General features: G+C 48.9%; 1 protein-coding gene across 1 annotated transcript; it reads left to right on the top strand.

Annotated features, from left to right (window-relative positions):
• Positions 1–12,918: 12,918 nt before the first annotated feature.
• ZNF689 (zinc finger protein 689) lies at positions 12,919–20,262 on the top strand. The gene is made up of 3 exons (XM_066383301.1): positions 12,919–14,993; positions 15,195–15,308; positions 17,456–20,262. Exons 1-3 carry the CDS (start codon positions 14,789–14,791, stop codon positions 18,637–18,639), a joined length of 1,503 nt encoding a protein of 500 aa, XP_066239398.1. The 5' UTR covers positions 12,919–14,788; the 3' UTR covers positions 18,640–20,262.
• The last annotated feature ends 4,860 nt before the right edge of the window (positions 20,263–25,122 follow it).

The following is a 25,122-nucleotide window of genomic DNA, read 5'->3' as shown; positions in this document are numbered from 1 at the left end:
TTTTAGGTAGAAATTCAATTTAATAGGGTGACATTGACCAATAAGAGTACATAGGTTTCAGGTAAACATGTTGAAAGCATTTGAACTGTTGATTGTGTTGTGTGTCCATCACCCAAAGTCAAATCATTATCTGTCACCATATATTTGTCCCTCTTGACTCCCCTCCCCCTGTGACCACTTTTATCTGTCACGAGTCTCAGTTGTTTTTGTTTGCTATTTTAAGATTATATTTATTCATTTGAGAGAGGAGAGAGAGAGAGGAGAGAGAGAGAGAGAGAGAGAGAGAGAAGGGGGAGGAGCAGGAAGCATCAACTCTCATATGTGCCTTGACCAGGCAAGCCCAGGGTTTTGAACCGGCAACCTCAGTATTCCAAGTCGACACTTTATCCACTGCGCCCCCACAGGCAAGGCCTTGTGAGTTTCAGTTTTCTATCCCACCTATATGTAAGATCATATAGGTCAGGGGTCAGGAACCTATAGCTCGTGAGCCAGATGTGGCTCTTTTGATGGCTGCATCTGGCTCGCAGATAAATCTTTAATAAAAATAATAATAACATTAAAAATATAAAACATTCTCATGTATTACAATCCATTCATTTCCTACCGCTCATGTTCATGGTTGCGGGTGGCTGGAGCCAATCACAACTATCCTCTGGGACAACACCAAATTTTTATTGGATAATGCATAACGTACACGGGTCATTGTGAGGTCAGGAAGTAAACTTCCCTCCTTTTAACCAAGTAGTCAGCTAGCTAATTGCAGAAACCCTTTTGACAAAGAAGATGGCTAAAAGAATAAAAGATGAGGAGTATCGTACTTTTCAGCAGGAATGGACAGAGGAATTCGCCGTTGTGGAGAGAGCAGGTTCTGCAGTGTGTCTAATATGCAATGATAAAATTGCATCGATGAAACGGTCAAATATAAAGCGGCACTTCTGGCCCTGGCCGGTTGGCTCAGCGGTAGAGCGTCGGCCTGGCATGCGGGGGACCCGAGTTCGATTCCTGGCCAGGAGAAGCGCCCATTTGCTTCTTCACCCCCCCCCCTTCCTCTCTGTCTCTCTCTTCCCCTCCCGCAGCCAAGGCTCCATTGGAGCAGAGATGGCCCGGGCTCTGGGGATGGCTCCTTGGCCTCTGCCCCAGGCGCTAGAAGTGGCTCTGGTCGCGGCAGAGTGATGCCCCAGGAGGGGCAGAGCATCGCCCCCTGGTGGGCAGAGCATCGCCCCTGGTGGGCGTGCCGGGTGGATCCCGGTCGGGCGCATGCGGGAGTCTGTCTGACTGTCTCTCCCCGTTTCCAGCTTCAGAAAAATACAAAAAAAATAAAAATAAAATAAAAAATAAATAAAGCGGCACTTCTGCCTGACCTGTGGTGGTGCAGTGGATAAAGCGTCCACCTGGAAATGCTGAGGTTGCCGGTTCGAAACCCTGGGCTTGCCTGGTCAAGGCACATATGGGAGTTGATGCTTCCAGCTCCTCCTCTCTCTCTCTCTCTCTCTCTCTCTCTCTCTCTGTCTCTCCCTCTCCTCTCTAAAATGAATAAATAAAAAATTTAAAAATAAATAAATTAATAAATAAATAAAGCGACACTTCGACACACGCCATACTACATTTGCATCGAAATATCCAGCGGGGGACAGCAGGAAGAAAGCATGTCAAGAGCTACTGTGCAGAGTGCAAGCTAGTCAGCAGCAACTCCGTGTTTGGACCCAACAAGGTGACTGGAGTTCAGCTAGCTTTGCTGGTGCTTTAGCAATTGTGAGAAACAAAAAGCCATTCACAGATGGGGAGTATGCCAAAACATTCATGCTTGATGTTGCCAATGAACTTTTTGACAACTTTTCAGATAAAGACAAGATAATCAAACGAATAAAAGACATGCCTCTGTCAGCAAGAACTGTTCACGATCATACTATCTTGAGGAAAAATCAAATTGAGGCAACAAGTGAAGGACATAAATGCAGCACCATTCTTTTCTCTCGCTTTGGATGAGTCAACAGACGTAAGCCATTTATCCCAGTTCAGCGTGATTGCAAGGTATGCTGTCGGTGACACGTGAGGAAAGTCTTGCTATTTTGCCTATGAAAGAGACAACAAGAGGGGAGGATTTATTCAAGTCTTTCACTGAGTTCGCTAAAGAAAACAATCTACCGATGGATAAACTTATTTCGGTGTGTACTGATGGTGCTCTGTGCATGGTGGGGAAAAACAGAGGATTCGTAGCGCTTCTTCGTGAACATGAAAAGAGACCCATCCTAAGTTTTCACTGCATCCTACATCAGGAGGCACTTTGTGCTCAGATGTGTGGCAAGCAGCTTGGTGAGATGATGTCACTGGTCATTCGGGTGGTCAATTTTATTGTTGCCTGAGCTTTAAATGATCGCCAGTTTAAAACACTGCTGGATGAAGTTGGGAATAATTATCCTGGTCTGCTTCTGCACAGCAATATACATTGGTTGTCAAGAGGGAAGGTGCTCAGCCGTTTCACGGCTTGTCTGAGCGAAATCCGGACTTTTCTTGAAATGAAAAATGTCGAGCATCCTGAGTTAGCTAACACTGAGTGGCTCCTGAAGTTCTACTATCTCGTAAACATGACTGAACATCTGAACCAGCTCAATGTGAAAATGAAAGGCATTGGAAATACAGTCTTATCCCTTCAACAAGCAGTGTTTGCATTTGAAAACAAGCTGAAACTCTTCATCACTGACATTGAAACAGGTCGTTTACTACACTTTGAAAACCTGGGAGAGTTTAGAGATGCATGCACAGCAAGTGACCCTGCTCAACATCTTGATCTCCAGCAGCTAGAGGGCTTCACATCTAATCTCCTGCAGTCATTCAAAGCGCGCTTTGGAGAATTCTGTGAGCACACTCGTCTTTTTAAGTTCATCACCCATCCACACGAGTGTGCGGTGGACAGCGCCAACCTGAGTTGCATCCCCGGTGTCTCCATCAGAGATTTTGAGCTACAAGCTGCTGACCTGAAGGCCTCAGACATGTGGGTAAATAAGTTCAAGTCACTGAATGAAGATTTGGAAAGACTTGCACGACAGCAAGCAGAGTTGGCGAGCAAACACAAGTGGGGAGAAATGAAAAAAATTCAACCTGCGGACCAGCTGATTGTCAAAACTTGGAACGTGCTTCCCATCACATACCACACTGCAGCGTGTGAGTATTGCTGTACTGACAATGTTTGGCTCTACGTATGCATGTGAGCAGTCTTTCTCACATCTAAAGAACGTTAAGACCAACCTACGATCACGTTTAACGGATGGAAGTCTCAACGCCTGGATGAAGCTTAACCTCACCACGTATCAAGCAGACTACAAAGCCATCAGCAAAACCATGCAGCACCAGAAGTCACATTAATGGTAAGAAGTACTTTTTTCATCATTGGTTAGCAACAGCATAACAACATTATTAAAAGAATTCAGAGACTTATTGTACTTAAAAAGTGTTGGTCTTACATAAAATGCACACATTTACTTGTATTTAGTGTTAAACATATTGTATGGCTCTCACGAAATTACATTTTAAAATATGTGGCGTTCATGGCTCTCTCAGCCAAAAAGGTTCCCGACCCCTGATACAGGTCTTAGCCTTTCCTGATTTACTTACTAAATGTTTTTCCTTTGCCAGCTGGAATCATTAAGTTTCGTCAGCTGGGGAGACATTGCAGAAAGAAGGGGTTTTGCTTTCTGGTTTCAGTGAGCAGTGTTGGCAGGGTCCTGCAGTGCAAGTCAGCTCCCCAGCTCCCAGCTTCTGCAGTGCAGGCAGCTCCTCCAGTGCCAGGCTCCTGCAGTGCAGGCAGCTCCTCCAGTGCCAGGCTCCTGCAGTGCAGGCAGTGTCTCCAGTGCCAGGCTCCTGCAGTGCAGGCAGCTCCTCCAGTGCCAGGCTCCTGCAGTGCAGGCAGCTCCTCCAGTGCCAGGCTCCTGCAGTGCAGGCAGTGTCTCCAGTGCCAGGCTCCTGCAGTGCAGGCAGCTCCTCCAGTGCCAGGCTCCTGCAGGACGCAGTGGCCAAGAGCACCCGATGGTGCCAGGCTCCTGCGGGGCGCAGTGGCCAAGAGCACCCGATGGTGCCAGGCTCCTGCGGGGCGCAGTGGACAAGAGCACCCGATGGTGCCAGGCTCCTGCGGGGCGCAGTGGACAAGAGCACCCGATGGCCTGCAGCTTCCCCTGGTATGCTGCTTGGACAGGCTTTTTTTTTTTTTTTGCATTTTTCCGAAGCTGGAAACGGGGAGGCAGTCAGACAGACTCCCACATGCGCCCGACCGGGATCCACCCAGCACGCCCACCAGGGGGCAGAGGCCACAGAGCCATCCTCAGCGCCCGGGCCATCTTTGCTCCAATGGAGCCCTGGCTGCGGGAGGGGAAGAGAGAGACAAAGAGGAAGGAGAGGGGGAGGGGTGGAGAAGCAGATGGGCACCTCTCTTGTGTGCCCTGGTCGGGAATCGAACCTGGGACTCCTGCACACCAGGCCGACGCTCTACCACTGAGCCAACCGGCCAGGGCCCCCTTCGACAGTTTTGTAGTGGAGTACCTCTAGTAAGACACCTTCCCATGAACAGTTTTCCCTGACACCATCGAGGGAATATTTCCAGCATATTACACTGGACTGGCACCCCAGTGACTTCTGTCCTCTCTCCAAAACGTTCTGAATCTCGGCCCCAGGGAGGCCCAAGCAGAGACTTTTTCTTGGGTGCTATATCTCAACTGGAAGAGTAGTTGCTGCTCTTTAATATCTGCTATTCCTGTATTCTTTAGAATTCTCTTACTATCTGTAGTGGGCAGAATTGTGTCCCCCTAAAAGATAGGTTCAAGTCCTAACCCCCAGTTCCTGTGACTGTGGCCTTATTTGGAAAGAGAGCCTTTTCAGATTTTATGTATGAGGTTATTGGGTTTAGAATGAGCCTTAATCTAATGACTGGTGTTCTTATAATGAAAAGGAAATTTGTACACAGACATATGGAAAGGAGACTGCCATGTGAAGACAAGCACAGATACATGCAGGAAGAGTGCCATGTAGCAACAAAGGCAGATGCACCTATAAACCAAAGACTACCAGAGATTGCCAGCAACCGCCAGAAGCTGGAAGGGGCAAGGGAGAGTTCTACCAGGACCTCAGAGGGAGCATGGCCCTGCTGATGCCTTGATTTCAGATTTCTAGTCTGCAGAACTGCAAGCATATAAATTTGTATGTGGCGGGGGGTGGGGTGGGGTTGTGATAGAAACAGAAAGAAAGACTGATAGAGGGGCAGACAGACAGGAAAGGAGAGATGAGAAGCCTCAATTCTTTGTTGCAGCACCTTAGTTGTTCATAAATTACTTTCTCATATGTGCCTTGACCAGGGGCTATAGGGGCTACATCAGACCAAATGACCCCTTGCTCAAACCAGCAACCTTGGGCTCAAGCCAGCGACCTTGGGTTCAAGCTGGTGAGCCATGCTCAAACCAGATAAGCCCACACTCCAGTGGGAAACCTCAGGGTTTTAAACCTGGGTCCTCTGTGTCTGAGTTTGAGGCTTTATCCACTGCACCACCGCCTGGTCAGGCTAAATTTGTTTTCTTAAGGCACCATCCAATTTGTGGTAATTTATTATGGCAGCCTTAAGAAACTAATACATAATCTAATCCCGCATTTTTCTAATGCTCTATTGTAGTTGATAATTCTTTTTTTTTTTTTTAACAGAGACAGAGAGAGAGGGATAGATAGGGACAGACAGACAGGAAGGGAGAGAGATGAAGGGAGAGAGATGAGAAGTATCAATTATCAGTTTTTTGTTGCGACACCTTAGTTGTTCATTGATTGCTTTCTCATATGTGCCTTGACTGTGGGCCTTCAGCAGACTGAGTGACCCCTTGCTCGAGCCAGCGACCTTGGGTCCAAGCTGGTGAACTTTTCCTCAAACTAGATGAGCCCACACTCAAGCTGGCGACCTTGGGGTCTTGAACCTGGATCCTCCGCATCCCAGTCAGACGCTCTATCCACTGCGCCACCGCCTGGTTAGGCTGATAATTCTTTATATTAAACTTTTCCTTGTTGAAATTACTCCATGGTTTCTCTCTCTTCTGACTGGACCCAGACTTATACCATCACAACAAAAACCTTAGCGTTTCAGCATTAAATAAAATGGAATATCTAAATCTTTAAAGTCCCTACCGCACTTGCTAGGCAGATATTTCAGAAGAGGCCATTTTTGAAAGAGGCATGAAGTCTGCACTACAGACATATTTTTTGAAAGGCATTTGAATGCTCCTGTCACACCTGTGAAAATAATAAAAAGTAAGTGCAGAAGGTGCCCACGAGGACAGCTGGCTTGACTGAAGTGGAAAAAGTTGAGCTGGACCCAGATGCCATGCTGTCCAAAGGCAAATTCTGACACCCTATGGTTTCAGGTGGAGGCCAGCTCTAGATAACACTCAGAAAGCAATTCCAGGAGAAGTTTCTGGGAGTGTCTGGTCTGATGTTATAGGCTGGGAAGGCAGAGGGACAGGGGTACTCATGGCTAGTGTGGCAATGCTGGGGCAGGGAGGCCCACGACACACGCACAGATACCTTTTGTCCAGAGACAGAGGCCTAGATGTGGATGGCAAAGGCCCCAGGTGCTCAAGAAGGCTGAGGTGTCCATTTTATTTATTCAACAGTTATTGAACTCCAGTCGTGTGACAGACACAAAGTACTCTGGTGAACAAGACATTAAGAGTCCTTGTTTTCGGCCCTGGCCGGTTGGCTCAGCAGTAGAGCGTCGGCCTGGTGTGCCTGGGACCCAGGTTTGATTCCCAGCCAGGGCACATAGGAGAAGCACCCATTTGCTTCTCCACCCCCCTCCTCCTTCCTCTCTGTCTCTCTCTTCCCCTCCCGCAGCCAAGGCTCCATTGGAGCAAAGATGGCCCAGGCACTGGGGATGGCTCCTTGGCCTCTGCCCCAGGTGCTAGAGTGGCTCTGGTCATGGCAGAGCGACACCCCGGAGGGGCAGAGCATCGCCCCCTGGTGGGCAGAGCGTTGCCCCCTGGTGGTCGTGCCGGGTGGATCCCGGTCGGGCGCATGCGGGAGTCTGTGTTTCCAGCTTCAGAAAAATACAAAAAAAAAAAAAAAAAAGTCCTTGTTTTCACAGGGTGGGGGGGAGGGGAGGGGCACAAAGATAACCAGTTAGAGGGTGACGGAAGACAATTGGACTTTGGGTGATGGGAATGCAGCATAATCAGATGTCAAAATAACCTAGAGATGTTTTCTCTGAACATATGTACCCTGATTTATCAATGTCACCCCATTAAAATAAAAAAAAGAGTCTGTGTTTTCAGAGATAGACAAGTACATAGTGAGATAAATGCTAACCTCAACATATATACGGGTTCCCAAAAGAGCACATAAGCAGAGCTAGAGAGGAAGACTTCCCAGAGAAAGTGATGAATCATCTGAGAATTGAGGGAAAGGGGTGAAGAAGGGGAACTGCATAGGTCATCACAACTGCAAAACTTCGGAGGGCAGAATTCAGGAGGCTTCAAATAATTTGGCCGTTGATCCATCAGAACTAATTCCTGCCTTTCATAATAAATATTTTGAATGCTACTTTTACTATTATGAAATAAATGAATAGAGAAATAACCCAATTACAGTCCTATTTTTAAAAATCAATATAGCCTGACCAGTGATAGGGTAGTGGATAGAATGCTGAGGTCCCAGGTTCAAACCTCGAGGTTGCCGGCTTGAGTGCAGGCTCACCAGCTTGAGTGCAGGCTCAGGGTCATCATATTGAGCATGGGTTCATTGACACGACCCCACAGTCACTGGCTTGAAGCCTAAGGTCTCTGGCTTGAGCAAGGGGTCACTGGATGGTTGGAGTCCCCTGGTCAAGGCACTTACAAGAAGAAATCAAAGAATAGTTAAAGTGAAGCAACAAGTTGATGCTTTCATCTCTCTCCTTCCTTCCTCTCTCTCTTTCTAAAACTTAATCAAAAAAATTTTTAATCAATATAATTCTTACTATAAGGACAAAGAAATTTATTTTAAAGTGTGTATCCAATAGTATACTGTAGATAACTTAGAATAAAAATTAAAACTACAGCCTGACCAGGCGGTGACGCAGTGGATAGAGCATCAGACTGGGATGCAGAGGACCCAGGTTCGAGACCTCGAGGTCACCAGCTTGAGCGCGGGCTCATCTGGTTTGAGCAAAATCCCACCAGCTTGAACCCAAGGTCGCTGGCTCAAGCAAGGGGTTACTCGGTCTGCTGAAGGCCCACGGTCAAGGCACATATGAGAAAGCAATCAATGAACGACTAAGGTGTTGCAATGTGCAATGAAAAACTAATGATTGATGCTTTTCATCTCTCTCCGTTCCTGTCTGTCTGTCCCTGTGTATCCCTCTCTCTGACTCACTCTCTGTCTCTGTAAAAAATAAAAAATAAATAAAAATTAAAACTACAGGCAACAATATGAATGAATTTTAAAGCAAAAGAAGCCAGACACAAAAGAGTGTACACATACTCAAACCCATACCTTGTGATTCCATTTGTATTATGTTCAAAAAGAGGCAAAACTATGATGTTAGATACTGGACTATTGCTTACCCTTGGGAAGGGTAGTTATTGGAAGGCACACGAGGAGAGCCGAGGGTATCAGAAATGTTTTGGTTTCTTGGCTTGGATACTGATCATGTGGGTGTGTTCACTTTGTGAAAATTCATTGAGCTTACACATAGAATTTGTACACTTTTGTGTATCACATTTATTTTTTTAATTTAAATAATGTATATCTCAATATGTAAATGCCATCATGTTTAGTGAAGTGGTCATACGGAATTAGTCATATGCTTTTTGCCTATATATAGGATTTTTGTGATTACAGCAGCTACAAATGCAGACTGACACAGATGGCTTGTGTTTGGTGATTCAAATTCAAGTGTGGCCATCTGTGTCACGATTTTACAAAATGGCAAACAATTCTTGGTAAAATTCCAAACAATCTTGGTAAAGTTCTAATCTTCCTTCAGTTTATACAGGTGTCTGTCTTTCTGGGAAAGTCAGGATTAAAGCTTAAAACTGGATTTACAAGGGTGTGTTCATGTATAAAATGAATTTACGTTCTGCACTCAAATACCCGTTTTCACCTCCATGAATGTCCATGGGGCATTGTAGAAATGGGGGAGGACAAGGAACAATTTTTCTTTTTACTTTTTTTCAATTTATCAATTAGTTCAGTGAACCCCAACCTTTTTTGGGTCACAAACTGGCCTTTAGGGTGGGATGGATAAATGTATCACATGACCGAGACAAGTGTCAAGAGTGAGTCTTAGATGTAACAGAGGGAATCTGGTCATTTTTTAAAAATAAAACATCATTAAGACTTAAATATAAATAAAACGGAAATAATGTAAGTTATTTATTCTTTCTCTGCGGACCGGTACCAAATGGCCCACGGACCAGTACCGGTCTGTGGCCCGGGGGTTGGGGACCACTGAATTAGTTGACATACAGCATAGTGGTCAAATATCCATATAACTTATAAAGTGATTTCTCAGATAAGCCTAGTACCCACCTGACACCATACATAGTTATTACAATATTGTTGACTGTATTCCCTAGGCTGTGCTTTTAACGTCCTCATGACTATTTTGTAACTGCTAATTTGTACTTCATGATCCCCTCACTGTTAGCACCCAGCCTCCCAACCCTTACCCCCTACATTCTGGCAACTATCAGTTTGCTTTCTGTATCTATGAGTCTGTTTCTGTTTCGTTTACTTCTTTTGTTTTTTATATTCCACATATAAGTGGAATCATATGGTATTTGCCTTTCTCTCTCTGACTTATTTCACTTAGCATATACGCACTAGGTCCATCCATTTTGTCCCAAATGGTAAGACTTTATTCTTCTTTTTATGGCTGTGTAGTATTCCACTCTATGTGTGGCCACTTCTTCATCTCGTCATCTATCGATGGACACTTAAGATTGCTTCCATATCTTGGCTATTGTACGTAATGCTGCAATAAACATAAGGGTGCGTATATCTTTTTTTTATTATTATTCAGTGAGAGGAGGCAAGGCAGAGAGACAGACTCCTACATGTGCACGATCGGATGCACCTGGAAAGCCCACCAGGCAGCGATACTCTGCCCATCTGGAGCGTTGCTCCCTTGCTCAGCAAACGAGCTCTTCTTAGCGCTTGAGGCAGAGGCCATGGAGCTATCCTCAGCAGGAGGAGCGGGGGACAGACAACTCACTCCAACTGAGCAATGGCTGCGGGAGGGGAAGAGAGAGAGAGAGAAGCAATAGGGGGAGTGTGGGGAAGCAGATGGGTGCTTCTCCTGTGCGTCCTGACCAGGAATGGAACACACCAGGCCAACGCTCTACCACTGAGCCAACCAGCCAGGGCCAATTTTCTTATCCTTAAATGGGGACCGCACTGCCTACACATGGACCGTTGCTCAGAGTTAGAGGATTCCATAATGTAGAAATTTCATAAATGTACTCAGCTTCCCAGAATTGGCTTCTCTCAGGACAGGAACCCAGTTCATTTTGCAGCCAGGACGCACTCGCACAGGCCTTGTGGATCCGCGGAACAGAAGGAGCCAAGGTAAAATCGCACAGATGACGCTAAATAAACTGGGATTATTACCTTTAGTCCCCTCGGTAAGCTTTATCCTGCAGGTCGGAACCCAGCCTCCTGTCAAGCGTTACCTAGCAACAGCGTCCTGATGCCCAAGAGGCCAATCAGCGCAGACAAAGTTATTTTAGTGATGGGAGCAATCCGATCACCTGGCGATGTCAGAAGCCATGTCCTCAGGCCAGTCGCCGCAAGCACCACCTGAGGGGTCAGGAATTGTGAGAGCAGGAGCTGGGATTTGGAGCTGACTCTTATTTGGTAAGATGAACTGAAGGAAAAGAATGACAAGCTTCCAACTGCATCTGAATGATGAATCGTGAAGGCGAGTCGAAACCATAGTCTCTTAGGGCATTTTCCGGTACCGTTGTTCTACTCTGAGCGTCAGAGTGACCCAGGACGCGACGCCGTGATTCCTCTGTTCCGGCCGCAGCTTGGTTCCACGCGGAGCCAGGTCCAGGCGGGCTCAGGCGCCGATCCAGCGGAGCAGTGTCTCCTCAGCCCGGAAGAAACAGTGGCCTTGGAGGTGTAATATCCGAGACCTGGGGACTGAAAGAGAACAAAGCGCCGCCCCGGGCCCGCGCCCCATCGGAACTCCAGAGCTTGGACCTGAGTCGAGGAGGAAGGGGCTGTGTATCTCTTCCTGGGGAGTGGCGAAAACTAAGGCGCAGAAGGCCTGTAGAGGGATTTGATGTCAGAGACCGAAGGCCACCTGGGGGCGCTCGGTGAAGCCTTTTAGGGCTCCTCGCGCCGCCCGTTTGGCTCATTCATTCACTCATTTATTTATTTATTCCTTCATTCACAACCTACTCAAACCAATTCTTGGGCGAGAGCTGCAGACGCTGAGACTACCCACAGAGCGCAAAATGCCTAGAGGGATGGGGAAAGAAGAAACCAAATGGAGGTATCAGGCTGAGGCTTGGGGAAGGACTGTCGCAGAAAGTCTCCTGGAAGCCTTGAGGGTCTGGGTATATTTTGGAGTTTTGTGTGTGTGTGTATGTGTGGGTGTGTGTGGGTGTGTGGGTGTGAGTGTGCGCGCGCGCATGTGTGTATGCATGTGCACACGCACGCTAATAATTTACCATAACCATCTTTCCATCTCTACAACTACAGCATAGTTATTTTAACAGCTTTATTGAGATGTTATTCACAAACTATATAATTCACCCATTTTAAGTGTACAATTAAATATTCTTAGTATATTTAGTTATGAAATCATTACTACAATCAATTCTAGCATATTTTCATCTTGTGATAAGGTGCCAAGGAATTGCAAAAATTGTTAAATTAGTATTTTTTATTTATTTTTTTTACAGAGACAGAGAGTCAGAGAGAGGGATAAACAGACAGGAACAGAGAGATGAGAAGCATCAATTATTAGTTTTTCGCTGCGACACCTTAGTTGTTCATTGATTGCCTTCTCATACGTGCCTTGACCACGGGCCTTCAGCACACCGAGTAACTCCTTGCTCAAGCCAGAGACCTTGGGTCCAAGCTGGTGAGCTTTTGCTCAAACCAGATGAGCCCACACTCAAGCTGGCAACCTCAGGGTCTCAAAACTGGGTCCTCTGCATCTCAGTCTGACGCTCTATCCACTGTGCCACCGCCTGGTCAGGCTAAATTAGTATTTTTAAAAGGAAAAGTCAGGTCCCTTTATCCTTCTTTTCTGTAGAGAATGAAAAGAGAAGAATGCAGGAGCTTCCTGGCTTACAAGGACAACTGGGTCACCTAGTCATAGTTTAGTTGATTCCTAGAATTCTCTGAAAGGCTGCCTGGGGCCATGTGTCACACAGAGCAAAGAAGATAGAACTTATCTGAAAACCTTAGAAAACAATGTTTATGTACCTTAATCAAGAATTCCTATACTCGGACTCACTCTCCCATCCCAAAATTATAAGAGTAATTTATACCTCTGGACAAAGAGATCACAAGCCCCTCCTTACTCACCCCAACCAGTACTTGATTCTGTATAAAAGCGGGCCCAGAACTGTATGAGGCCCTACATGATTTGGGACTGTGCCCTGTGTAGCTAGCTGGCTAATTAACAAACTCTTCAAAATTTCTTCTGTAACCTGCCTTGGTGTCTCTATGTAACTCGCGGATTAAAGTACACTACTTTACAACACTCTCCCCAGAAAGAAACCCTTTAGCCATCACTCCCTCATTCTCCCCTCCTCCAGCCCTGGCAACCACTAACCTACTTTCTGTCTCTCTAGATTTGCCTATTTTGGATATTTCATATAAGTGGAATCAAAAAATATGTGGTCTTTTGAATATGGCTCCTTTCATTTAATGTAGTATTTTAAAATAGGGTAGAATAGATTTCATTTTTAGAGTATTTTAGGGTTGGCAGTAAACATGAGCTAAAAGTACAGAAAGTTCCCTGTGCCTTCACACATACACAGCCTCCTCCACTACCAACATCAGTCCACAAACCTACATTAAAACAGTATTATTACCCCAAATCCATAGTGTTCATTAGAGTTCTTTTTTGGTGGTGTACATTCCATGAGAGGCTTTTTTTTTTTTTTTTGCGTGAGAGAGACAGAGAGAGGAACAGAGAGGACAGACAGGAAGGGAGATGAGAAGCATCAATTCTTCGTGGCAGTACCCCAGTTGTTCATTGATTGCTTTCTCATATGTGCCCCAACCGAGGGGGCTACAGAAGACTGAGTGACCCCTTACTCAAGCCAGCTACCTTGGGCTCAAGCTGGTGAGCCTTGCTCAAACCAGATGAGCCAGCGCTCAAGCTGGCGACCTCGGGGTTTCGAACCTGGGTCCTTCACATCCCAGTCCGACGCTCTATCCACTGCGCCACCACCTGGTCACGCTCCATGAGTTTTGACAAATGTTTAAAGACATGTATACACTATCACAGTATCCATCATCATATACAATACCCTAAAAATCCAGTTGCCACCTACTCTCTTATCCCCAACCTCTGGCAATCACTGATCTTTTCACTGTCTCCATGGTTTTGCCTTTTCTAGAATGTAATATAGTAAGAATCATATAGTATGTAGGCTTTATTTTTCTTTCTTTCTTTCTTTCTTTTTTTTTAGAGAGAGAAAGGGAGAGAGATGAGAAGCACCAACTTCTTGTTGTGTCACTTTAATTGTTCATTGTTTGCTCATTGTACGTGCCTTGGATGGGCAAGCCCAGGGTTTGGAACCTGCGACCTCAGTATTCAAGGGCAAGGCCAGGGTTTGGAACCTGCGACCTCAGTATTTGTCGTTTGAGGTACCAAGCAAATTAAGATAGTGGGAGGGAAGAGTGCCCAGTTCAGGGGCTTAAAGACAGACCGTCAGCCTCACGTTTAAATCTGTCGCTCGGTTTACTAGCAGTATCCCTCCGAGATCTTTTCTCATTAGTGGAACTGGAATGATAACCATCACCTCAGACAGTGGTGGCAAAGAATAAATAAGATAGAATGTGTAACATGTCAGGGACGGTGCCTGCAGAGAGTTAATGCTAACGTTAATTCCCTTCCCAAACGAGCAACAAGGAACTTGCCCATTATCCAAAGCGAAGGTTACGCTTGAGAAAGTCACGTGAGGGAACCCAGTGGCATCTCAGCCTGGGTTGGCCGCGGTGCCTCCCACGCTCAAATCCGTCCCTCCCTCAGGTAGGCAGAGCCTGCTCTAAAACCGGGGCCGACTACTAATCCCAGGCCACGTCGCGGCTTCCCGCCGCACACTCAGTCACCCGACATCAGGGGGCCAGCTTCCTGCCCTTACGTTTCCGTTGGCTTCGTTCAAACAGGCCGCTTCCGCCAGTACCCAATCAGAACGCCCAATCTTCGGCCGCCGCCCAATGAGCGCGTAGAATGGGAGGAAAAAGGGCGTGAAGCCCAATCGCAGCGCCATTACACTTAAGGGCAAAGAGGGTAGGAAGCCGGCATGGCGCTCTGGTCAATAAAATCGATAGCTGGAAGCAGCCCGTGTTCCAGGCAAAGGCAGCGCAGTAGTAGCGCCGCCATTTTCCCCGAAGGCATCTTCCGGTGCCTTTCCCCCAAGTTCGTGCAGGAGTTTCCTGAATAACAGCGAGAGGTTTCCGTTATACCCGCAGGCAGCTGATCCCGATTCCCTCCTGGCCTGCCCTGGGCAACTCAGTCTCGGTCCCGCGGGGGCTCCCAGATCCCGGGGTCCGAGGCCGGGACCGGCAAGGTCGTGGCGCCGGCTTCTCGGGTCCAATGGCACCGCCTTCGGCTCCGCTGACCGCACGGGGACCAGGAGAAGCCAGACCTGCCAGGAGAAGGGGAAGGAAGCCAAGGGCGGTGAAGTTCGCGGACGTGGCCGTGTACTTCTCCCCCGAGGAGTGGGGGAGTCTGCGGCCCGCGCAGAGGGCCCTGTACCGGGACGTGATGCGGGAGACCTACAGCCACCTGGGCGCGCTCGGTGAGGTCCGGCCCAGTCTGCTTCCGCGGGGCTGGAGGGACGGAGGAGCTTGGCGATTGGGGGGTAGAGTGTCCAGGGTCCTGGCCTGCAAGGAGGTTGTGTCAAGGAAGGTGGATGGGGGCTGTGCAGCATTTGTCACCGGGTGAATATTTACCCAGAGTTATGTATGCGCTGGACCTCTGACTGGTTCTCCTTCCCCAGGGTGCGCAGGTCCCAAACCAGCCCTCATCTCCTGGTTGGAAAGAAATACCGATGATTGGGAACCAGCTGCCCTGGATCCACAGGAGTGCCCAAGGGGGTTAACAGTCCAAAGAAGTGAGTGGAAAAAATGCCCTTGGAGGGCCTGCTGTTTCTAATGACTCAGTCCAGAGTTATGGTGGCTAGGGGTGTTCTTAACTCATTTTGTAGTGCTCCATTTCCTGAGTTCATTTTCATAATCTCAGGGTACTTTTTATGGTGTTGTTCGGTGGGTCCACCCCACAGAGATTCGCACATCAGTTTGCAGACCAATCACCTGCAGTTCTCTCCTGTATGAATGAAACTGAGCCTTTAAAAGAAGCTACACCCTCCAGCCTCCTCCCCAGGATTCCTATCCCAGCCTCCTTTGAATTGGCCTCTGATTGAGAGAGCCTCTACCTCCCGAGTTTTCTGTGTTTTGGTTGGAAGGTGACCTCCTGGAGAACAGCTGTCTGGGGTGCAGCGGCCTCTTTCTGCCCTTCTGGCAGGACCCAGATCAGTGCAGGACATACTGCACTTTCCTCAGGATCAAGCAAGGCTCTGATTAATGCCATTCAGGAAGAAGGGCCCCACCAGATCCACCCACAGAACCAGATGGAACTGTCTGGGCTGGAGTTTCTTAAAGAAGGGTTTGTGTGTTTGTTTAATTTATTGATTTGAGAGAGAGAGAGAGAGAGAAAAACATGGGTTTGTTGTTCCGTTTATTTATGCATTCATTGGTTGATTCTTGTTTGTGCCTGGTTCTGGGATGAAACCTGCAACCTTGTTTCCCCAATGAAGTTCTAACTAACTGAGCTACCTATCCAGGGCCTGGACTGGACTTTCTATGCCAGAGTCTCTAAAACCAGGATTTTCTTTCTAAGATTTCGATCTGACCATGACATTTCCTTGCTTAAAACCATTCAGTTTTTGCCAAGGTGGGTTGTCAGATGGCCTTCAGTTATATCTAGTCACTTGGGGAACTTGGCAAAAATAGATTCTTGGACCCTATCCCAGAACAATTTTATTTCTTTTTTTTTTTTTTAAGTGAGAGACAAACATACAGACAGGGCAAGAGACGAGAGGCATCAACTCGTTATTGGGCACTTTAGTTGTTCATTGATTGCTTCCCCCCCCCCCCTTTAAGTGGAGGGGAGGGGTAGAAAGACTCCTGCATGCGCCCAGACCAGGATCCACCCAGACCTCTGCCTGGGGCCAATGCTTGAATCAACCGAGCCATCCTCAGCGCCTGAGGCTGACGCTTAAACTAGTCCAGCTACTGGCTTCAAGAGGGGAAGAGGGAGAAGGGGAAGTGTGAGGGGAAGAGAAGTAGATGGGTGCTTCTCATGTGTGTCCTGACTGGGAATAGAACCCAGGATGTCCGCATGCTGTCTGTCCACTGAGCTAACTGGTCAGGGCCCATTGATTGCTTTTTTTACATGCCTTGACTGGGGACCCCAGCCAAGTCAGTTACCCCTCCTTGCAAGAAAGTGACCTTGGGCTTCAAGCTGTCTTTGGGCCTAAGCCAGCGATGATGGGGTCATGTCAGTGATCCTACACTCAAGCCGAATGAGATTGCACTTAGGCTGGCAACCTTGGGGTTTCGAACCTGGGACCTCAGTGTCCCAGGTCGCCGCTATATCCATTGTGCCACCACCTGTTAGGACTGTCTTAAGTTCACAGTTAGGGTGGTTTATTTACTCTTATAGCTGTCTAGGAATTTGTGTGTTTTAATAGTCCCAGTTGATTTGGATGTATATTTAGGTTTAAGAACCATTGGGTAAAATATGGGCCAAGGTCCCCTTACAGCAGTGGTTGTCAGTGTGGCCCTCAGACCAGTAGCAGCATCACTGCTGATGTTAAAAATGCCGATTCGTAGGGCCCAACGGTCTGTTTCTATAAGCCCTCCAAGTGATTCTGATCACAATAAAACTTGAGAACCATTGGCTTGGAGGGCCCTGTGACCTGTCACTGCCAGCTCATACCTGGTTTCCACCTCTGCCTTACACTGACTTCTTCAGAAACTTTTAATTTTTAAAGTCAGCTTGACCTCCAAGAAGCCTTCTCCAAGCTGGGCCAGGGGCTCCTGTAACTCCCCTCACACTTAGAACAGTGTGTCACACTGGGTTGTCTGTTTCACTGATTCTCCTTGAAGACTGGCTGAGTTTGTCTTACAACTTGAAACACTGTTTGGCAAGAGTGGGAACCCAGTATTTGTTAAATGAATTTCTCCTGTGTCCCTGTAGAAACCAGAACCAGAAAGAAGACTGGAGAGAAGGAAGTATTCCCACCTAAGGAGGCACCCCGAAAGGGGAAGAGAGGGCGGAGGCCCAGCAGGCCACGACTGATTCCCAGACAGACATCTGGGGGTCCCATCTGCCCTGACTGTGGTTGTATCTTTCCTGATCACCCAGCCCTGAAAAGCCACAAGTGTGCCCAGAATCTCAAAAAGCCTTACCCGTGCCCAGACTGTGGACGCCGCTTTTCCTACCCATCCCTCTTGGTCAGTCACCGGCGGGCACACTCTGGTGAATGTCCCTACGTTTGTGACCAATGTGGCAAACGTTTCTCCCAGCGTAAGAACCTCTCCCAGCACCAGGTTATCCATACAGGTGAGAAGCCCTACCATTGCCCGGACTGCGGCCGCTGCTTCCGTAGGAGCCGGTCCTTGGCCAATCACCGGACCACACATACAGGCGAAAAGCCCCATCAGTGCCCCAGCTGTGGGCGGCGCTTTGCCTACCCGTCCCTGCTTGCCATCCACCAGCGCACACACACGGGCGAGAAGCCCTACACCTGCCTCGAATGCAGCCGCCGCTTCCGCCAGCGCACGGCCCTTGTCATCCACCAGCGCATCCACACGGGCGAGAAGCCCTACCCATGCCCAGACTGCGAGCGCCGCTTCTCCTCCTCCTCGCGCCTGGTGAGCCACCGGCGAGTCCACTCAGGGGAGCGGCCCTACGCCTGCGAGCACTGCGAGGCTCGCTTCTCCCAGCGCAGCACGCTGCTCCAGCACCAGCTCCTGCACACGGGGGAGAAGCCCTACCCCTGCCCGGACTGCGGCCGTGCCTTCCGTCGGAGCGGCTCCCTGGCCATCCATCGCAGCACGCACACCGAGGAGAAGCTGCACGCGTGCGAGGACTGTGGCCGCCGCTTTGCCTACCCCTCCCTCCTGGCCAGTCACCGGCGGGTCCACTCTGGGGAGCGGCCCTATGCTTGCGACCTGTGCTCCAAGCGCTTCGCCCAGTGGAGCCACCTGGCCCAGCACCAGCTCCTGCACACAGGGGAGAAGCCTTTCCCCTGCCTGCAGTGTGGCCGCTGCTTTCGCCAGAGGTGGTCTCTGGCTGTCCACAAGTGTAGCCCCAGGGTCCAAAACCGCAGCCCGAGATCTGCGACAGAGGGGCCCAGTCAGAAGGGCACAGCTCTTTAGAATGGGAAGGACTGTCTTAAGTTCACTTTATTCCATGGAGGGGCCCATAGAGGGGAAAGAGAAGCCCCAGGCAGATGCAGAACCAAAACCCAGGTCTCCTGCTACACAGACCTGAGCTTCAGTGTGTTTGTCAAACTGGCTGCTTTCCTCTGTCTAGAACAGAGTCCCACTAGGAGGGGTGACATCATTCGGTTAAAGCTTAACAGGCTACCCTGTCCTAAAAGGATTTCTGTGTGCAGCCAGCGGGGTAAAAGTTCACGTTTTAGGGGCTGTCTGCCTTACTGATTTGCGTGGCGGGATTCCCTGTCCCCTGGCATGCAGTCAGGATATTCCCCTACACTGCTTCCTCCACACCAGGGGAAACCTGGTGCAGCCCCCTTTTTACAACACTCCTGCCAAGTGGTGTCCTACCCTTGCTTTAAAACCTCCCGTGACAGGGAGCTCACTACCTCACAAGGCAGGTCATTTCATCGTGGGATAGCTGTGATCTTTAGAAGGTGGTTAAGTGCCACATTCTCCTTCCCTTGCCCAGAATGTGTTTAACACTTTTTCTACATGGCAGCCTTTCAAATAACTTAATCACAACTACGTTGGCCCCCATGTTTTCAGGTTAAACAGCATTAATTTGGTTAATCATTCCTTAAAGGTAAGGTTTCAGTTCCCAGATGTGAGCGCCAAACAGGTGCTGTTTTTCCAATGTTCCTTTTAAAGGGTCATACAAAAATAAGACAGCATCACACTGTGTACTGTATTCCTCCTTGGTCCGTACTTGTTCTGACAGTTCTAGGTTGCACTGGACTTGGGACGAGTGGCAGACTGTAGCAGAGGGTTCTTGGGTTGCAGACACCCAAATACCTAAGGTTTTGTTTGTTTTTTAGCCACATGCTGTGAAGCTGAGTCTTCTGCACTCTGGGCAGTGGGTTCTGGTAGGGTCTGGGACTTAAGTCAGTGAACTTTGGGAAAAGATCGATCTTAAGGAAAAGCGAGTTACGGGCTACCAGCAAGAAGTGAAAACCGGACTGGTTTGTACTTTATCTGGTGGATTTGGATTGGTTCCTGGCAGCCAGTGGCTGGAAAGTCCTATGTCCCACATCAGTACAGAACCTTCCATGAGTCAAAATTTATTTACATAAAATGAGGTGACGCCATGCAAGAAGGGTAGAAAGTTAGGTCATTGCATACAAAGGAGAAAGTATACAGTAACCAAGTTGTGTTCCTGCCTGCCCTTACGTGAGCTCCAGAGGCAGCAATGTGTCCTAGTGTTCGATATGCCTCCGTGGCACCACCCACCAAGTAGGCAGGTGCTCAGTACAGCCTGACTGAGTTGAATGCACAGGCCTACCGCTCTGCCTTGGGGAGATGCACCCAGTCAGAATTTCCAAACCTGACTCGTCTCATTCCAGCAGCTGGAAGGGGTCATCCTAGTCCCGTGGCTTCCGTCAGAGGTCCTGATCTCAACCGCAGAGTGGGAAGCAGCTGGGGACACAGCTTTTGTAATTACCTCTGTTCTGGTGTTTAGCAAGTTGCATTGTGACTGTTTTCCCTTGGATGATGAGCTACCCAAGGGAGGGGTCACACCAGATTGGGTCTCATTAAAATGTCTGTGGAATGAATTTTGTTCCTTGTGGAATTACTATTTGTAAAATATAAGTCTAGCCTGACCAGGTGGTGGCGCAGTGGATAGAGCGTCGGACTGGGATGCGGAAGGACCCAGGTTCGGGACCCCGAGGTCGCCAACTTGAGTGCAGGCTCATCTGGCTTGAGCAGAGAGCTCACCAGCTTGGACCCAAGGTCGCTGGCTCCAGCAGGGGGTTACTCGGTCTGCTGAAGGCCCACAGTCAAGAGAGAAAGATAGATAGGGACAGATAGATAGGAATGGAGAGAGATGAGAAGCAGCAATCATCAGTTTTTCGCTGAGACACTTTAGGTATTCATTGATTGCTTTCTCATATGTGCCTTGACTGTGGGCCTTCAGCAGACCGAGTAACCCCTTGCTCAAGCCAGCGACCTTGGGTCCAACCTGGTGAGCTTTTGCTCAAACCAGATGAGCCTGCGCTTAAGTTGGCGACCTTGGGGTCTTTTTTTTTTTTTTTTTTGTATTTTTCTGAAGCTGGAAACGGGGAGAGACAGTCAGACAGACTCCCGCATCCGCCCGACCGGGATCCACCTGGCACGCCCACCAGGGGCGAAGCTCTGCCCACCAGGGGGCGATGCTCTGCCCCTCCGGGGCATCGCTCTGCCGCGACCAGAGCCACTCTAGCGCCTGCGGCAGAGGCCAAGGAGCCATCCCCAGCGCCCAGGCCATCTCTGCTCCAATGGAGCCTTGGCTGAGGGAGGGGAAGAGAGAGACAGAGAGGAAGGGGGGGGGGGTGGAGAAGCAAATGGGCGCTTCTCCTATGTGCCCTGGCCGGGAATCGAACCCGGGTCCCCTGCACGCCAGGCCGACGCTCTACCGCTGAGCCAACCGGCCAGGGCCAACCTCGGGGTCTTGAACCTGGTCCTCTGCATCCAGTCCGACGCTCTATCTACTGCGCCACCGCATGGTCAGGCTGGATCTAAATTGATTCTAATTATTATTATTTTTTGAGAGAGAGAGATTGAGAAGAACATCGAGCTGCTTCTGTATGTGCCCTGACCGGAGAACTGAACTGGCAACCTCCATGCTCCAAGATTACACTCCAGGGCTATTCAGCCAGGGCTTAAGTTACTGATTTTTACAGAGAGAGAGGGGAGTGGGAAGGGAAGCATTTGTTGTTCCACTCAGTCCTACATTTCTTGGTTGCTTCCTGTTTGTGCCCTGATGGGGACTGATCTCCAACCTTGTTTCAGAATGATGCTTTTAACCAACTGAGCTAATAGGCCAGGGCTGATTCTAATTCTTGAAGATCAGGTGTGAGCAGAAAAGGGCTAACTCAACAGGCCGAGGGTACTCTCTCCCTATACATGAAAAAAGTTGGCCTTAGAATCAGCTCCACTTTTATCAGAGAAGCAAACAAAAACTGTAGAAGGGCTGTCTGATCTATCCAGCTGGACACTAGCCACTGCCACCAAATTTTACGATTATTTTCCCCTTTTGGGAGAAAAAATTTCTAGCCAGATATTTTTCTAAGAAATAGCCCAATCAGTCAATTGCTAGCCTGACCTGTGGTGGTGCAATGGATAAGCGTCGACCTGGAATGCTGAGGTTGCTGGTTCAAAACCTGGGGCTTGTCCCGATCAAGACACACACGAGAAGCAATCAATGAACAACTAAAGTGAAGCAACTATGATCTCTTTCCCTTTCTCTCTCTCTAAAATTAATCAATCAATACTGAGGAATTAAGAAAAAAAGGGTAGCCTGACCAGGCGGTGGCGCAGTGGATAGAGCATTGGACTGGGTTGTGGAGGATCCAGGTTTGAGACCCCGAGGTCGCCAGCTTGAGCGTGGGCTCATCTGGTTTGAGCAAAAGCTCACCAGCTTGGACCCAAGGTCGCGCTGGCTCAAGCAGGGGGTTACTTGGTCTGCTGAAGGCCCGCGGTCAAGGCACATATGAGAAAGCAATCAATGAACAACTAAGGTGTCACACAATGAAAAACTGATGATTGATGCTTCTCATCTCTCTCCGTTCCTGTCTGTCTGTCCCTGTCTATCCCTCTCTCTCTCTGAAAAAAAAAAAAAAAAAAGGATAGGTAGCTTTTAGAGGGCCTTACCAAGAGGGGAAATTTAGAGACAGAGACCTGTAAGGGTTATCTGAGAGCCCTATTTGAGCTGTTTTAGTACTCCAAGACAGGGGTTAGTTAATGACATTGGGGCTCAGCACTGAGAGTGTGCTCTGGTGTCAGGAGAGAAAGAGGGACAGGCATTCCCAATCTGGAGAGGGGTTATTCCAAGTCAATTAAAAGGAAGGATTTGGGGGGAAAAACGAGTTCCTTGGGAATCCCATCACTAGGGGTTAGGAGGGCATTGGAAAAGTGAGGTGGAGGGTTAAAGATGCCTAGAGTGCTTAAACTTGTTAACAGTCTTTCTTCCAGTGTCTGGGCTTTTTGCAATAATGGCAGATCTTGGGGGTTTTGGTCTTGTTTAGGGGCTTCCATTTGTTGGAGTTGAAAACCCACTGTGGTGGCACAGTGGATAGAGTGTCGGCCTAGAATGCTAGGTCACCAGTTTGGTTTGAAACTCTGGGCTTTCCCAGTCAAGGCACATACGAAAAGTGATCAATCAATGAACAACTAAAGTGAAGCAACTATGGTTTGATACTTCTCGCTCCCTGTCACTCTCTCTGTAAAATCAATTAATAACATCTTTAAAAAAAATCAAGGCCTGATCTGTGGTGGCGCAGTGGATCAAGCGTCGACCTGGAATGCTAAGGTCGCCAGTTCAAAACCCTGGGCTTGCCCAGTCAAGGCACATATGGGAGTTGATGCTTCCTGCTCCTCCCCACCTTCTCTCTCTATTTCTCTCTCTCTTCTCGAAAATGAATAAATAAAATATTTTTTTAAAAAATCAAGCCTGACCTGTGGTGGCGTACTGAATGGACTGTTGACCTGGAATGCTGAGGTCGCTGGTTCAAAACCTCAGGCTTGCCCTGTTAAGGCACAGAGACGCAACTCTATGAGTTAATGCTTCCCACTCCTCCCCCTCCCTTTCTCTCTCTCTTTCCTCTCAAATCTATAAGTAAAATCTTAAAAAAAAAAAAAAAAAAATCAAGGATTTTAGTGGTCTTTCTTTTATTTATTTATTTTTTTGTATTTTCTGAAGTTGGAAACGGGGAGGCAGTCAGATTCCTGCATGCGCCTGACCGGGATCCACCTGCATGCCCACCAGGGGGCGATGCTCTGCCCATCTGGGGCGTTGCTCTGTTGTGACCAGAGCCATTTTAGCGCCTGAGGCAGAGGCCATGGAGCCATCCTCAGCGCCCGGGCCAACTTTGCTCCAATGGAGCCTTGGCCGCAGGAGGAGAAGAGAGAGACAGAGAGGAAGGAGAGGGAGAGGGGTGGAGAAGCAGATGGGCGCTTCTCCTGTGTGCCCTGGCTGGGAATCGAACCCGGGACTCCTGCACGCCAGGCCGACGCTCTACCACTGAGCCAACCGGCCAGGGCCAGTGGTCTTTTAGTTGAACCATCATGTAGGATACAAATTAGCTGGTTTGCTAAATTAACTAAATCCAAAGTAGATATAGTTTCCTATTCCACTCTAGTACTTTTAGCTTGAGGACAAAGATCCCAGGTCAGCCCGTTAATAAACACAGAGTTAAAGACTTGGTATTGCCCTGGCCGGTTGGCTCAGCGGTAGAGCGTCGGCCTGGCGTGCGGGGGACCCGGGTTCGATTCCTGGCCAGGGCACATGGGAGAGGCGCCCATTTGCTTCTCCACCCCCCACCCCCCCCCTCCTTCCTCTCTGTCTCTCTCTTCCCCTCCCGCAGCCAAGGCTCCATTGGAGCAAAGATGGCCCGGGCACTGGGGATGGCTCCTTGGCCTCTGCCCCAGGTGCTAGAGTGGCTCTGGTCGAGGCAGAGCGACGCCCCGGAGGGGCAGAGCGTCGCCCCTAGTGGGCATGCCGGGTGGATCCCGGTCGGGCGCATGCGGGAGTCTGTCTGATAGTCTCTCCCCGTTTCCAGCTTCAGAAAAATACAAAAAAAAAAAAAAAAAGACGGTATTATTTGAATCCAAAGAATGTTGGAGTCAACATTACATTTAAAGACCAGAGTTTGGCCCTGGAGGGTGGCTCAGTAAATAGAGCGTTGGCCTGGCATATGGATGTCTTGGGTTCAATCCCTAGTCAGGGAACACAAGAGAAACAGACATCTGCTTCTCTTCCTTTCCCTCTTCCCCTTCTCTCCCTCTTTCCCTCCCGCAGCCGGTGGCTCATTTGGTTCTCGTGTCACCCCAGGGACTAACAATGGCTCGTTGGTCACAGCGCATCAGCCTCAGACCGGGTTTGCCAGGGGGATCCTGGTTGGGGCACGTGTGGGAGTCTCTCACTATCTCCCCTCCTCTCACTTAAAAGCAAACAACCCCCCACCACCCAAAAAAACAAAGACCAGAATTTTCCTTAAAGATAATTTTGCCCTGGCCGGTTGGCTCAGTGGTAGAGCGTCGGCCTGGCGTGCAGAAGTCCCGGGTTCGATTCCCGGCCAGGGCACACAGGAAAGGCGCCCATCTGCTTCTCCACCCCCCCCCTCCTTCCTCTCTGTCTCTCTCTTCCCCTCCCGCAGCAGAGGCTCCATTGGAGCAAAGATGGCCCGGGCGCTGGGGATGGCTCCTTGGCCTCTGCCCAGGCGCTAGAGTGGCTCTGGTCGCAACAGAGCTACGCCTGGGAGGGGCAGAGCATCACCCCCTGGTGGGCGTGCCGGGTGGATCCCGGTCCGGCGCATGCGGGAGTCTGACTGTCTCTCCCCGTTTCCAGCTTCGAAAAAATACAAAAAAAAAAAAAAAGATAATTTGGAGTCAGTTATGATAATCATGCAAAGGCTAACTGGTCTTCTGGACACATGCCTGAATCTT

Source organism: Saccopteryx leptura, chromosome 4 (genome assembly GCF_036850995.1).
Source record: "Saccopteryx leptura isolate mSacLep1 chromosome 4, mSacLep1_pri_phased_curated, whole genome shotgun sequence".
Classification (NCBI taxonomy): Eukaryota; Metazoa; Chordata; class Mammalia; order Chiroptera; family Emballonuridae; genus Saccopteryx; species Saccopteryx leptura.
This window is presented reverse-complemented; position numbering and strand designations above follow the sequence as displayed.